Raw genomic sequence first — 13,806 nt, forward strand, 5'->3', positions numbered from 1 at the left:
AAACGCATCTGGGGTACCTAAAATACCCCGCACGGTCCCGGAAAGGTTAATCACGATCCTGCTTAAAGCGCTTGACGTAAAAAGCTGATTTTTGGAAAACAGATTGACTTTCGGGTGTAGAGGTTCGATAAGATTTTTCGATTTTTCGAAACTCGAATTTTAAGGGGGTGAAACTATCCCTCAAATATTAAAATATTTTTTCTTTAAAAACCGGTGAGTTTTTCGGAAAAACTCTTAAACACGTATATTTTATTTTGTTGTTTTGCATATTTTAAGATTTTTTATAAATTTATACAGGGTGTTTCATAAAATATGACCATTGAGTAATAACGATTCTACTTAAACTGCTTGACGTTTAAAGATGGTTTTTGGCAAACGGTTGAGTGTAAAAACGGGGTGTAGAGGTTTCATAAGGAGAGGTTTCTCGAATCTCAAATTCCAAGAGGGTGAAAACGCCCCTCAAATATTACAATATTTGTTATTTAAAAAACGGTTAGTCTTTCGGGAAAACGCTTGGACAAGCATAATTTATTTGTTTTTTTTTACATATTTTGAATTTTTTTAAAAAATCGTACAGGGTGTTCCAAAAAGTTGGGTAATTTCTTAACCACGATTCTGCTTAAACTGCTTGACGTAAAAAGCATATTTTTGGCAAACGGATTTTTCAAGTCAAATTCCAACGAGATGAAACTACCCCTCAAATATTACCAAGTTATAGAATAATATCGCCATATTGTTTTTCTCATGCTGACATAAATGTGAGCAAATTTTATCCAGTTTGTATGTTAATGGAAATTCTTCCTTTGCTTTATCATTTCATTACAAATGATTAATTCGACGCGAACGAAGTCGCTGATACACGCTAGTTAATAATATAGGTAATAATGAAATCGGCAATCGGTAATACAAGAAAATTTACATTGACATTAAAAAATAGGTACTTAATTTGAATTTTGACTTAACTGGCAGATCATGATTTAAATCAATAGACTTAAGTCATAAAAACGACTTAAATTACAGCATATTGATTTAAGTCTTTACAAAAATGACTTGACTTATAAGAAAATGATTTAAGTCAAAGACTCAAGATTTAAATCATTTTGATTTTAGAAATGACTTAAGACTTTTTGAAACTGACTTGTTACAGCTCTGAGTGTGAATTTACTTAGAGAATATTTTAGGAGTGCACCCCGGGACGGTGCGTACGTGCACGGGTTGCATATGGAAGGTGCAAGGTGGGATGTCCAGGCTGGGATAATAATGGACTCTAGACTAAAAGAACTGTATCCCGCCATGCCGGTGATAAACATAAAAGCCATTACACAGGACAAGCAGGATTTAAGGAATATGTACGAATGTCCTGTGTACAAAACTAAGACGAGGGGACCCACTTTCGTCTGGACTTTTAATTTGAAAACTAAGGACAAACCGGCCAAGTGGACTTTGGCAGGAGTGGCTTTATTATTACAAACCTGAATTTTTATGTACCTAGTTTAAAATAAAGCAAGAACACTTTTTCCTAAACATTACATAGCATATATTCAAATAAGAGACTAATTACAGTATTGATAAATTATACATTTGCATGTTTTTACATTATATTCTAAGAGTGAAGGAAAAACACTTTACATCGTTTATAGAGCAGAAATAAGAGTTATTCGATTTTCAGCAGATCTTTTTCGTAAAAAAATAAACACATAAACTTATTTCAATATTAAACATTTAATGTTTTACATGGCTCTATTTTCTGTTATTGTTTAATATATTTTAAATAAAGCAACAAAATACATAAATGAACATTATCTTTCTTCCTTAACTAAATTTTAATTTCCTCTCTACGTTCCTTAAGCGTTAACCAAGAACAAAGGAGGATATTAAAATGGGTTCAACATAAAATAAACATACAAGAATGGCCTATAAATGGCATTTTGATCGGCTGCATTTCAGAGTATTTTTTAAACAACAATTTCTATCTCTTTTAATAAATAACCATATATAAATATCGCGCAAAGTAAAATGAACAACTACATCTATTACACATTTTACAAATTAAAATATTCGTCTTGTTTATACATACATTTTTGGTTACATGGGGAACTTATTGTCTATGTCAATGTCATCAAAAGTCAGTGCACAAATTGAACGACGAAAAAGCCAACTAATACAAAATATACAGTGCCTCATATATGATTTTCAAAAATAACAGAATGGTTCTTTCATTATCTCCAATATAGTCTTTTTCTCACAAATTTAACAACGAATTGTTACAATAAAGATATATTGTACAGATGATCTGATATAATTACACAGCAATATTAACTGGAATGTATTCTAACGTTTTTAGTCTAAGCCTCTTCAGAATTGTTCTGCCAACAACTCACAAATCTCTACTGATACAGGTTCTTTGCTTGAGCGCACAGTTAAACGATACATCTGTAAAAAAACGTCAAATCACCCTGATTTTCACTAGATCCAGGGAAATTTATCTAAATCTTGCAACTAGGCAGGGTTGTACTGTAGCCAAATGATTCGATTTTTAGATTATTGTGAGTGATGGGCTCGTTGAAAGACTACTAAAACTACAATTTAAAATTATTTTCAAAAGGTACAGAGTGTCCCAAATAAAGAAAAAATATAAAAGTTGTATTTTTTCAATGGAACTCCAATATATTATTAATTATTACATTTTTAGTTTCTACGTAATTTGATTAAGGTTTACCGCACTTTAATGTTACCGTTTTTGAAATACACACACCGGAAAAGTCTAGGGATATTACAATTTTATCCAGCCATCTTCAGTAATTTTATTATTTGCATTTCTGATAATAAAATTAAAATAAACAAATAGTTTACAGGACGTATTGGAAATAAAAATGCGAAATTTACCGAATTTTTTAAATTTGCCTTGATTTTTATTGAACTCAAAAAAATACACACATTTTTTTTAATTCTAAACTGTGAATTAAAAAAAAAGATAAAGGGTATGACCTCCTCTACTGTTCATTACAGCCCTACATCGTCTCTCCATGCTCCTGATCAGGTTGTCGATCTCTTCTTGAGGTACAGCCTGCCACGCTGCATTCACGGCCCGAACCAGATCCCTGAAACGAGTTTCACGAGGCATACCCATTCTCAAAATTCTTCTTTGGACCGCGTCCCATACGTGCTCGATGGGGTTGAGGTCAGGAGATTGTGCCGGCCAGGGTAAGATGTTTAATTGATGAGCATTGATAAACTCACTTACCACTCTGGCTGTATGAGGCCGTGCATTGTCATGCATGAAAATGAAGTTTCTCCCAAAATCATTAGCATAGGTCATAGGTAACAGGACAGGCTCAAGAATTAAATCACGATATGTGATTCCTGTTAGAAACCTTTCAAGAAAAACGAGATCGGTTTTTCGGCCTAACTGGACTCCTCCCAAGACCATAACTGTTCCACCTTGATAAGGGTGCACTTCCTGAACATGATCTAACCGAATAAGATTTCCCGGTTCTCTCCATACCCTAAGTCTTTTCGAATCCGGATGAATTCCAAAGCGTGACTCATCCGTGAAGAGAACATTGGCCCATTGTTCATTCGACCACTGAACATGATCTTGAGCCCACAAATATCGTACTTCTCGATTTCCTCTCGTTAAGGGTTGAGCTCTCCAGGGGCGTCTACTTCTTAAGTTGACCTCTCTTAATCTATTGTGAACAGTGTCAGGACTAACGGTTACATTATGTGTTTCCTGGAGAATTAAACTAAGCTCTGGTGCTGTAAGAGTCGGTCGGCGTCGATCATTTAATTGTAAAAAATGATCTTCCTGAGGGGTAGTAATGCGATGTCGCCCTGTGTGCCTTTCTGCAACATCACCACTTTCACGGTAGCGTGCACTTAATCGCGATATTACACCTTGCCTTGTATTTAATGCTCTAACTACGTTGATTTGGCGCATTCCAGCTTCAAGCATACCCATGGCCCTTAGCATTTCGTCTCTGTTAAGATGTCTACGCTCCATAATGTCGTTTAATACTAAACAGAGTTATTTGAATGAATTCTGGTCAGTTATCACAAAAACATAGCCAGTACAGGTTAAATTCGAACAACTGATGCTTGGTGCTTTTTATACATTTGACAAAAAATGCACAAACACTTCTGCAAATATCCCAAATTTAGAAATAACTAGTGTGACCACTTCGTTTCAATCGAAGTAGAAAGAATCGGCCTACAAATATGTAGTGATGGGTTGTTATTTAACTATCTGTTATTTTATAACAATTATTTAGAAATAACATAACGCAACCGTTACTGCTTTTAAAAAATAACAGATATAAAATAACGACACGCAGAGATCGAGTGTTCGTGAAACGAAGTCGGCGCTCTGCACCGCCACGAAATTCGATGCTGCTCGAAGCAATTCCAAAAAACAACTAGTATGGATGGAAAACCTATTATTTCGACAACCATCGATACAGGCGGCGAGATACAACGGACAACGGAGTGGGGTATGCGCTACGGCGCGGCGCGTCGTGTTGGGCTGACAACAGCTTAAAAATAATAGGATATAAAAGAAGCAGCTTTTTTGAAACAGTTGCGGGCATAACGCCTGGCTGTCGAGATAACAGGAGTGGGAAAGGAGCGCTGCTGCATCGGTCGATTGTCGATGGAGGCTCGCAACGGGTTGGAGAATAACGCATCAGTTGTTTTAGCTATGTTGTTTTTTTACCTGTTACGAGCATAACAGAACGGCGTTCGAGATAATCGGAGGTTTGAAACAGGTTGGAGAATAACGCATCAGTTGTTTTAGATACATATTGTTTTTCAACCTGTTACGAGCATAACGGGCGGAGGTCGAGATATTATGGCGCTGTATGTTTCAATACTTTGTTATTAAGTTTCAATATTTAAGTATTTATTTATTCTGAAAAATTTTCAGAATAATATTTTAAGATTTTTTAAAAATGTATACAGGGTGTTTTGAAAAATCTGGTCATTGATTAATCACGATCCTGCTTAAAGCCCTTGACGTAAAAAGCTGATTTTTGGAAAACGGATTGACTTTAGGGTGTAGAGGTGCGATAAGAAGGGATTTTTCGAAACTCAAATTCTAAGGGGGTGAAACCACCCTCAAATATTAGAATATTTTTTATTTAAAAACTGGTGAGTTTTTCGAAAAAACTCTTAAACACGTATATTTTATTTTGTTGTTTTACATATTTTGAGATTTTTACAAAATATATACAGGGTGTTTCATAAAATATGACCACTGAGTAATCACTATTCTGCTTAAACTGCTTGACGTTTAAAGCTGATTTTTGGTAAACGGATTGACTGTGGGGTGTAGAGGTGCGATAAGGAGGGGTTTCTCGAATCTCAAATTCCAAGAGGGTGAAAACGCCCCTCAAATATTACAATATTTATTATTTAAAAAACGGTTAGTCTTTCGGGAAAACGATTGGACACGCATAATTTATTTTGTTTTTTTACATATTTTGAAATTTTTTAAAAAATAATACAGGGTGTTCCAAAAAGTTGAGTAATTGATTAACCACGATTCTGCTTAAACTGCTCGACGTTTAAAGCATATTTTTGGCAAATGTGAGAAAATTTTATCCAGTTTGTATGTTAATGGAAATTCTTGCTTTGCTTTATCATCACCATTACAAATTAATAATTCGATGCGAACGAAGTCGCGGGTACAACTTAACAAGTATAGCTAGAGACGTGAGAAATATAAAATAAGAGACGCCCCCCGATGCGCAGTGGACATCCCACAAATTTGCTTCAATCAGATTTTTCGTAGCGTAACTGCATCTCTCTTCCGCCGAATGCGTTCTCTCTCTATCGTGTGCGCGACCGGTGCTATCCCCAAGTCTCTTCCTATATTTGTCAAACTGTACATGCTAGTTTAAGTGTAAAATTAATTCGAACTCTAGTGTGTAGTTGGTTTACTTATGAAGAATATACTACACATTTTCTTATATTGCTATTTTTTGACCGCAAATGGTAAAATCATAACGAAGAGCTTCTCGCCCGTCGAGTGAGATGCACCCTGTACACTGCTACGCAATTCAGAATCTACGCGGATCGAGGGGTAGGGCGTAGGTAGATCGGAATTTATAGATATAGACGAGTGGCGGCATTTTGGCTTTTTTATATCGCAATTTGTAAACAGCGCTTATTTGTAAACAACCCCCGTTTTTAGAGAGGTATTTTAGATAACAATCGATATTTAGAAATGTTATGACACCCTGGAAATACTACCACCGAGCACGTCATTGTTGCAACTGCGTTAATACGCCTGGCGGTGACCGCCTCATATTCTTTCAGATATTTAGCAATAAAATAAAGAAACCTGTTATTTTTAAGCTGTTATTTTAAGCTGTTATTTTAAGCTGTTTTTTATAAATAACTATAACAGTTTCAACTGTTATCTAAAAATAACAGTTTTGCCCATCACTACAAATATGTGGTTGTTTATTCAAGACATTTATTTTTAACTTTAATAAAATGATATCCCTAGATTTTCCGGTGTGTGTATTTACGATTTTGTGAAAATGTAGTAACAATTTTAATGCTTCATTTTCTCAAAACCAAAATCAAATATTGTACTGAAGTTTTTCTATTTACTAAATTTTGTGTTGCAGTAATAAAAATAATACTACCTTATACAGAGTGTCTAAAAATTTATATATAATAATAATTACTAGCTTTAAACGGCAATAACTTGTTTAATTTAAATCCCTGTATATCCCTACAAATTCATTTACCCACTAGTAGATATAAAAAGCATGTTTGGCAAACTCTGTCTCAAATAGTTTCTGAAAAATAAAATTAATTTTCTTAAAAAGGTCTGATTAAATTTATATCTCCGAAACTAAAGTTCCAAGAAAAGTCGTAATATATCTACAAATTCATTTACCCACTAGTAGATATTCATTTGTAGGGAAATAATCCTATATTTTACGTGAGTCAGATGCACAACTTAATTGTCTATCAAACTGTATTATGCCATTTTTTACCTATCTCTTCAACACTCTCTCTTAAATTGTAGCTTTAGTAATATTCCAAAGATCCCATCACTCACTATTTCTAAAAATCTAATTTTGTGGCTACAATACTCTGTGTCGAATGAGGTGAACAACCCCGTATAAATCAAATATTCCTTACTTCACTTACCTGAGCATTTTTATTTGGTTCTAAACGTAGTAAACACCCGACTTGCTGAGATCTCATGTGAATAATACCGGCACAAACGAAATTATCAGGGTTGGGATCAATACCATCCAAGAGCTGCATTCCAAATCCAATCATTTTTTGTCTGGATGCCTGGAGGTCCATTGGTTGGGAGGCTTTAAAAATCTTCTGGGATCTCTGTTGGTTTGCGCTGAAAACATATAATCAAATTTATGAGTATTTTTTTAGTTAGATATCTATAATTTTGAAACATACTTTCCCAAATTTTTCCACCTGGCGAAGAATGATTCGCCGTTCATTTCAGTGGGTTCAAAGAATTTGTTCAGTGTTAATGGAAGCTTGATTGTAATTTTCTGTAGAACTGCATTGTATACAAAGCTCACGACTATGTTAGGAGCGTCTGTAAATAAGGTTAAAAATTACTCTCATAAAAAATTAAGAACTTCTCTCATACCAGTATAGTCGTCTATACATTCAGCGTTGATCATTTGTTGAATTTGTGCGCCAGCTTCAAGAGTGGGTTCAACTGATTTCATTTGAACACTCAACTTTGCGGCTTGTTCTTCAGACCATAGAAGGGTAGGGACAAAGTTCTGTAAAGACGTAGTTGTTTTGTTGCCATAGAATAATCCCAATCTGCCCAAATTTTGACGGAATTCGCTCTTCACCCCAATTTGAATAAGCTCGTTTTCAAAAAGAACTCCATTATTTTTGCAGACAAATCTACGAAATATACATAATATGTTGTTTAAACAAGGCAAATAAACTATGTACATTAACTTACTTTTTGGGATCTACAACTAAAGATGAATTTTGATTACCAACATTATTATTTGGTTTACTGTATATATCCCCTAAGACATCAAGTAAGACACCGGTGTTGCTGGAATTGTTAGGCTGAGATGTAGGTGGTGTGGATAATCCTAATAAATCAGCTTGACTTGTGTTGCTGTAATTTTTTTTACAATTATACATCAATTAGGTCACCAAGAAAAGAAATGTTACCTGGCATTAATTTCATTGGTATGATTGGAAGCAGTGATGGGAGTAGGACTCTTGTTTTCTTTCACATCATTTTCTGGAACCCTTCCAGGCTTCTTTTTCTTGAGCACAGCCAAGATGGAACTTTCTCTCTCAGGAAAAGCTGGCATCTCTTCCAGAACTGTAGCTAGAACATCTGAACTAGCGATGATGCTCAACTGAAGATACTCAGAGGCCCTTTGTTGCAACTCGGCATCTGCTGATCTTAAATTGCTGTCCTGTTTAAACACTTCCTGCACTTGTGTTCTTATTTCAGGGAACAGATTAATAAACTTGATGTATGTGGATAATAAGAGAGCCCTTGTCATTGGTGAACAGAGATGGTATTTAGAATGAAGTAGTTGGAACTGTACAGCTGGAGAAGACCTCTGATCTCCGGCAATCAAATTACCAAATTCACCCAAAATATAACCACCAACTTTAACCATGTTTTCATGGCAAGCTGGGGCTTGGAGTGCTTCAAACACTGTTTTAGCAGCATATCCCTGTACTTCATCCCTGTTAATCACTATTTGGATAACTCTATACCACACTTCTTCAGAAACATAATCACCAGCAATTCTGATAAGATTAAGAATTACATCAACATACCAGGTATAGTCAGTGGCGTATTTTTCAGCTAGAATGGCAACTTTCAGCACCATCTCTTCCCTTATGGAATAATCTGCTGTTTCTAAATAATTCAGCATCTCTTGTACTATTTCCTCTGCATTGCTCTTATCACACATCGCATAAAGTAGGTCCACAGCTTGTTGTCTCACTGAAACATCTTTTTCCATTTTCATGGACAGAATTACTACCTCTTGATGTTTCTTCACAGCCTCATGAGAAAACTCCGAAGTGGCTAAATGACACATAGATTCTAAAGCTAAATATCTCAAGTTTGTTTCTCTGTTGCTTAAAAACTGGCCCAGTTGGTTACATGCTCTAACCAATAAATTCGCTTCACTAAAAATGTATGATTTATAGAGATGTCTACGTTCATGAAAAATGCCCTCACCTATCGTTATGAATTATTAAACTAATCGCCTCAAAAAGCACAGCATTTTTCGCATTAGAATGCTGTACTTTCTTAGACTTTGGGGGTTCTTGTGCTTTGTTAAGAATTGTCTCTAAACATTCATTGAGTCTCCCACGTACACCAGGGTCTTCCGCTAAAAAATATAAACAATTACAAGCAAGTACATAATTTTTGGTATCTTACTGTACCTGGTGGAGTATAATTTTGTAATAAACGTAATAACTTTACAGAGAGCCACGGAGCTGGTACAAAATAATATGTATAATCTTGCAAATCTGTATAACTAGCGGTTACAATCTGGAAAATTATTTTAATAAACTAAAATATTAATATAATTATAAATTTACTTACTCTACTGAGTCTAGATACAGCTAATGAGACACATCCTTTATACTCTTCTGGGTTCTTTTTAACTAAAGCATCTATTAAGCTGGTTGCGGCAGTAACAACACCCATATGTTGATCATTCAATAAATGTATTATCCTTGAAGTCCACTCACCTCCTGGTATTATATCCTGAGATGTTCGAAAGAGCCTCAATAGACACAAAGCTGCACTTTGCTTAACAACATCCATTGTATCTCTAAAATTTAAAAATGAAGCAGTTAGAAGACATACAATGATATTTAAGTTTAGAGGAGAAAATTTTTAATCATATATCTGATCTACCACTTACCCAGAAACAAGAAGTTTAGGTATATCATTACCAAAAGCTTCAGCCATTTCTCTACTACCAATATTTGCAATACATTGTAATGCAAGATTGACATGGATAGGGTTTCTTGATGCAAGATCATTTTTTATACTTTGGATAATAAGTTTTATAAGCTCACTATTAGTATTTACCAGAACTGATATAAAAAGGTATCCCTAGAAGTAATACAAGTGTTCCGACTTAAAAATTCAAACTGAAGTATTATTAAATGTAACTTACTATTTGTTTTTCTGAGTATTTGTTGGATGATAGTAAATTAACAGCTTCCATATGTCCAAAATCGATGTCGTGTCCCAAAAGAAATATAAATAAGAGTTTACATACATATTTCTTCTTTTGATAGCCGTCCAGAGTTTTGTCACCTTTAAATTTGCTACGTATATTGGCTAGTTCTTTATTTATTCTTTTTATTTCAGCCTCTTTGCTTTTACCTGAAAATTCAACGTTACAAATGTATGAAGGAGGACTTGTGGACCTGGTAAGGCAAGTATAATTAAATTCTTAAGTATATTTGAGGAACATGACTAAAAATTGTAGTCACTTACAATTTCTTATATCTGATATAAATACTGCTAGGCCTCGCATGCCATCACCCCTAACGGCTGGCATGATTTCTGTATCTCCCTACAGAATATGTATAAGAAGATCTAAAAATTAATAATGTTTTTGCCATTTACTTTAAAATATATAATGAGAACCTCCCCCTTATTGATAGCGGTTTGACAGACAAATATAAAAGGATATATCATGGAACTTACATAAACCTTTTACCTGTAATTTCTGATATATATTAAGAAACTTTACTTAAATCTATTTCTCTATTTCTAGTATCTATAAAAGCCCGTTTTCTATTAAATATATTCACTTAAAAATAGTTGAGTACGGAATCAAAGTGACACTGACGTTGATAACTTGGAAAACTGTGTCAAATGTCGAAAAAAATATGTCAGTGTAGCCAATCCATAATAGGTTTTCTATGGATATTCATTTTTACTAATTGATTTATATTATTTAAAAATAATAATTAATATTTAAACACTTTAATGTATTTGACTTTAAAGCAAAATTAATCAAATATTCTAATGAAGTATTGTCTTATTTTTTATTATATTTATTTTCAGTATATAGCTTAGGCAGCCAGTTAAACACACGACATTAAATATTTTTATTATAAATTAAAATATTATTGTAGTGATGTACTTTTATATATTTTATTTTGAATAATTTTTAGTAATTTATACTGAGAGTTTTTTTATTTTAAAATTTTCTCTCTAATCTCCAATAAATACTAATTTCATATTTACAATTTTAAAGTTCATGGTCGAATTTTTTAAAACGTAAACAAGAAAGTATATAAATATAGATGTGCATTATTAGATAAGGGGAACAAATTATTTCCAATTGTAAGATACTATAAATATATGTATAAACTTTTGTTTAGGCACACTTTGTAGTTTCTCCAGTAATTTTAAAGGCGTATATTAAATAACAGTATATCTCTCCAAGTATTTTATTACACAATAACTGACAATAAGTTCTTCAGTACAAAGTTATGTATACTGGCATTCCTCTGTCCAATTTGTTGGTAATACAGCCTTGAAAGCTTCACTGAATTTTTCTATTGTACAAGGATTGTTGCATTCTTTTAAAACTTGTTCTTGGGGAGTTCCATTCCAATCTGTTAAATAAAATATCTGTAAAATACGTTTGTTATAGTAGATGCGCTTTTTATTCATGTTTGGATCATTTACTTTTAAGGAGGCATTTTCGTACAGCTCAATAATTAATGTAGCTCCAAAATCAGGCTTCAAAATGTCAACCAAATTTAATGCTCTCATAATATGAACCAATGTTAAATCATGAGCAGAATAAAGATTTATAGAAGGAACTAGAGATCCATTTAAAGAGCGTTTCATCAAACTCAGCACTGTAGTTAGAAAGAAACCTAAAACAATAATTTTTAAGTCTTTTATCTTATGTTTAATGTATTGTCTGGTTTACCTCCCTTCATTTTTTTCATGTACTCAGTTTCAGAATAAATAGCTAAGTTTTGAGCACCTATTATCTTCATTTCAGCTAATAGAGAACTATTAACCCAGTCAGGTAATGTTAAGTTATTTAGTTGTTGAATGTCCAAAGTGTTATATAAAGATTCTACTGCCTCTATGTTATTTATCTCCATCCCTGTATGTTCTGTTAGATATTTGTACAGATTACTATATTCTTTATTGTATTGTTCCACTTTTGCTGAACTATGGACATCTATAAACTCCTGATCATATTTAGCACAGCTTGTCCTCATTACAATTAACTGAAAAGGGATATAATTTGATAAATACATAAACAAACAGGATATGTACTACATTATCTATATTTCTTGGTAAATAGTGCATAGGAATAGGCTGCCAGAGAAGACTTGGGTTCCAAATTTCAACATCTTTTGGTGGAAATAATCCAGAAGCTACTAGCTGTCCACTCATTAAACATCTATCAGAATAGCTACTGGTAAAGTTAACATCAAGAGGCCAATAATATTTTGGAACAAATTCACTATATATTGTCCTCAAATTTTGCCCAAGAGTGTACATTTGTAATTTTCCTCTCTGAAATTTTATTGCTTATAAATTCAATATTAGTTTATTTTACTTTTACGTTTGTTAAATATCCAACACCAGGCCATGTATAATTTTTGTGGGGATCATTAGGGTAAGTACTTGTAGGGCTTCTTTCTCCATGTCTGAAAACCTGAAAATTATTGTAGCTAACCTAATTTTGTCTTATTTTACAAAAAATTACTTACAATATGGATTTGTTTGAGAATTTCTTTGCCTTGAACTAAAGATAGTAGGTATATCGATAATAATAATTTGTGTAATATCATTCTGTTTTAGTAAATGAAAGTGTTACTCTATTTGATTATTATTACCAAAAATTTTGAAACAAATATTTACTTATAGCTTTTTATTAGGCAACCATATTAACATCATGTACCAGTCCGGCGAGAAACGGCGAAGGTGGTGACTCGACTATCGTAGATAGGTAGAGGTAGGAATCTGGCCTCTACAGGCCGAAATGTTTTAGTGGACGCTGGCGCCGTCTATATGTACGATGGTCGCACATAGGTCATTTTCGCCAATTTAGGCGGTAATAAATAATACCTTTAAAATTTAAATTATTTTTTAAAACAAAAATAATTTGTTTGGTAAGAAAATAAATAAATGCGTGGAATAATGATATTTTGTTTCATTTTATGCTTGTACAGGGTGTCTTACGAAATATATTATTTTTTTTTTCATTTTATTATATCGAACTCAAACAAAAACTGTAGTTCGTTAGTTTTTTGTAAGTGAATTTATTAGTATCTAGAAGGTTTACAGAAGATGTACTGTATTAGTAATTGAAAGTAAAAATTGGCTTGAACAATGAAAAAAACCACCTAAAACATTTAACAAATATAAATAAAATGATAATAAAACTATTTTACTAAAGAAATTTATGTAACAATAATATTCAATTATCAATAATGATCATCATCATCCTGATTAATATTTTCATCATTTTGTCCTAACTCTGATGCCTGTAAAGTACGCCCTCGAAGTAAATTAAGAACCTCTTTGATAAGTGGTTCCTTATTTGACCGTGCTCCCAGACATTTAGACAAAGAGTAATAATAATAATAATTTAATTTTTTAATAATTTCCACTATTTCATTATAATGTTCGTCGCCATCATGTTGCCCTAAGTTTAGCGTATTCAGAACAAATCGCAAAACAGATGCATTTTTTTTCCTTCAAAGAATTGCCTTCACATCAAGCAAAAAACAAGAGAGATTTTTCTATTGACATGG

The 13,806-nt window shown here is 33.2% G+C and overlaps 3 protein-coding genes across 4 annotated transcripts in view; 1 reads left to right on the forward strand and 2 right to left on the reverse strand.

The window, feature by feature from the left end:
- LOC115875030 (dynein beta chain, ciliary) overlaps nucleotides 1-1,900 on the forward strand; it is a 23,287-nt gene extending 21,387 nt beyond the window's left edge. Inside the window, exon 32 of the mRNA XM_030890363.1 lies at nucleotides 1,182-1,900. Within this exon, the coding sequence (XP_030746223.1) occupies nucleotides 1,182-1,476 (295 nt within the window). The 3' untranslated portion in view covers nucleotides 1,477-1,900. The remainder of the gene's footprint in view (nucleotides 1-1,181) is intronic.
- Nucleotides 1,514-10,893, reverse strand: LOC115875031 (AP-2 complex subunit alpha). Of its 2 annotated transcripts, none has more exons than XM_030890366.1 (13): nucleotides 10,731-10,893; nucleotides 10,505-10,606; nucleotides 10,179-10,390; nucleotides 9,921-10,114; nucleotides 9,596-9,827; nucleotides 9,433-9,541; nucleotides 9,224-9,377; nucleotides 8,188-9,171; nucleotides 7,967-8,131; nucleotides 7,637-7,905; nucleotides 7,438-7,582; nucleotides 7,165-7,372; nucleotides 1,514-2,433 (listed from the first exon to the last, which is right to left on the reverse strand). In XM_030890366.1, the coding sequence occupies exons 2-13, from the start codon at nucleotides 10,566-10,568 to the stop codon at nucleotides 2,356-2,358; spliced, it is 2,814 nt and encodes a 937-aa protein (XP_030746226.1). In that variant the 5' UTR covers nucleotides 10,569-10,606; nucleotides 10,731-10,893; the 3' UTR covers nucleotides 1,514-2,355. The 2 variants fall into 2 exon arrangements, with proteins under 2 accessions (XP_030746226.1, XP_030746224.1); XM_030890364.1 differs by having other exon boundaries at nucleotides 10,718-10,885.
- A 560-nt stretch (nucleotides 10,894-11,453) lies between these two features.
- LOC115875033 (testicular acid phosphatase homolog) lies at nucleotides 11,454-12,978 on the reverse strand. The gene is made up of 6 exons (XM_030890369.1): nucleotides 12,760-12,978; nucleotides 12,612-12,704; nucleotides 12,323-12,562; nucleotides 11,961-12,270; nucleotides 11,711-11,904; nucleotides 11,454-11,653 (listed from the first exon to the last, which is right to left on the reverse strand). Exons 1-6 carry the CDS (start codon nucleotides 12,838-12,840, stop codon nucleotides 11,510-11,512), a joined length of 1,062 nt encoding a protein of 353 aa, XP_030746229.1. The 5' UTR covers nucleotides 12,841-12,978; the 3' UTR covers nucleotides 11,454-11,509.
- Between the last annotated feature and the right edge of the window lie 828 nt (nucleotides 12,979-13,806).

The sequence above is a fragment of the Sitophilus oryzae genome, unplaced genomic scaffold (genome assembly GCF_002938485.1).
Source record: "Sitophilus oryzae breed Bouriz unplaced genomic scaffold, Soryzae_2.0 scaffold_1318_pilon_pilon, whole genome shotgun sequence".
Classification (NCBI taxonomy): Eukaryota; Metazoa; Arthropoda; class Insecta; order Coleoptera; family Curculionidae; genus Sitophilus; species Sitophilus oryzae.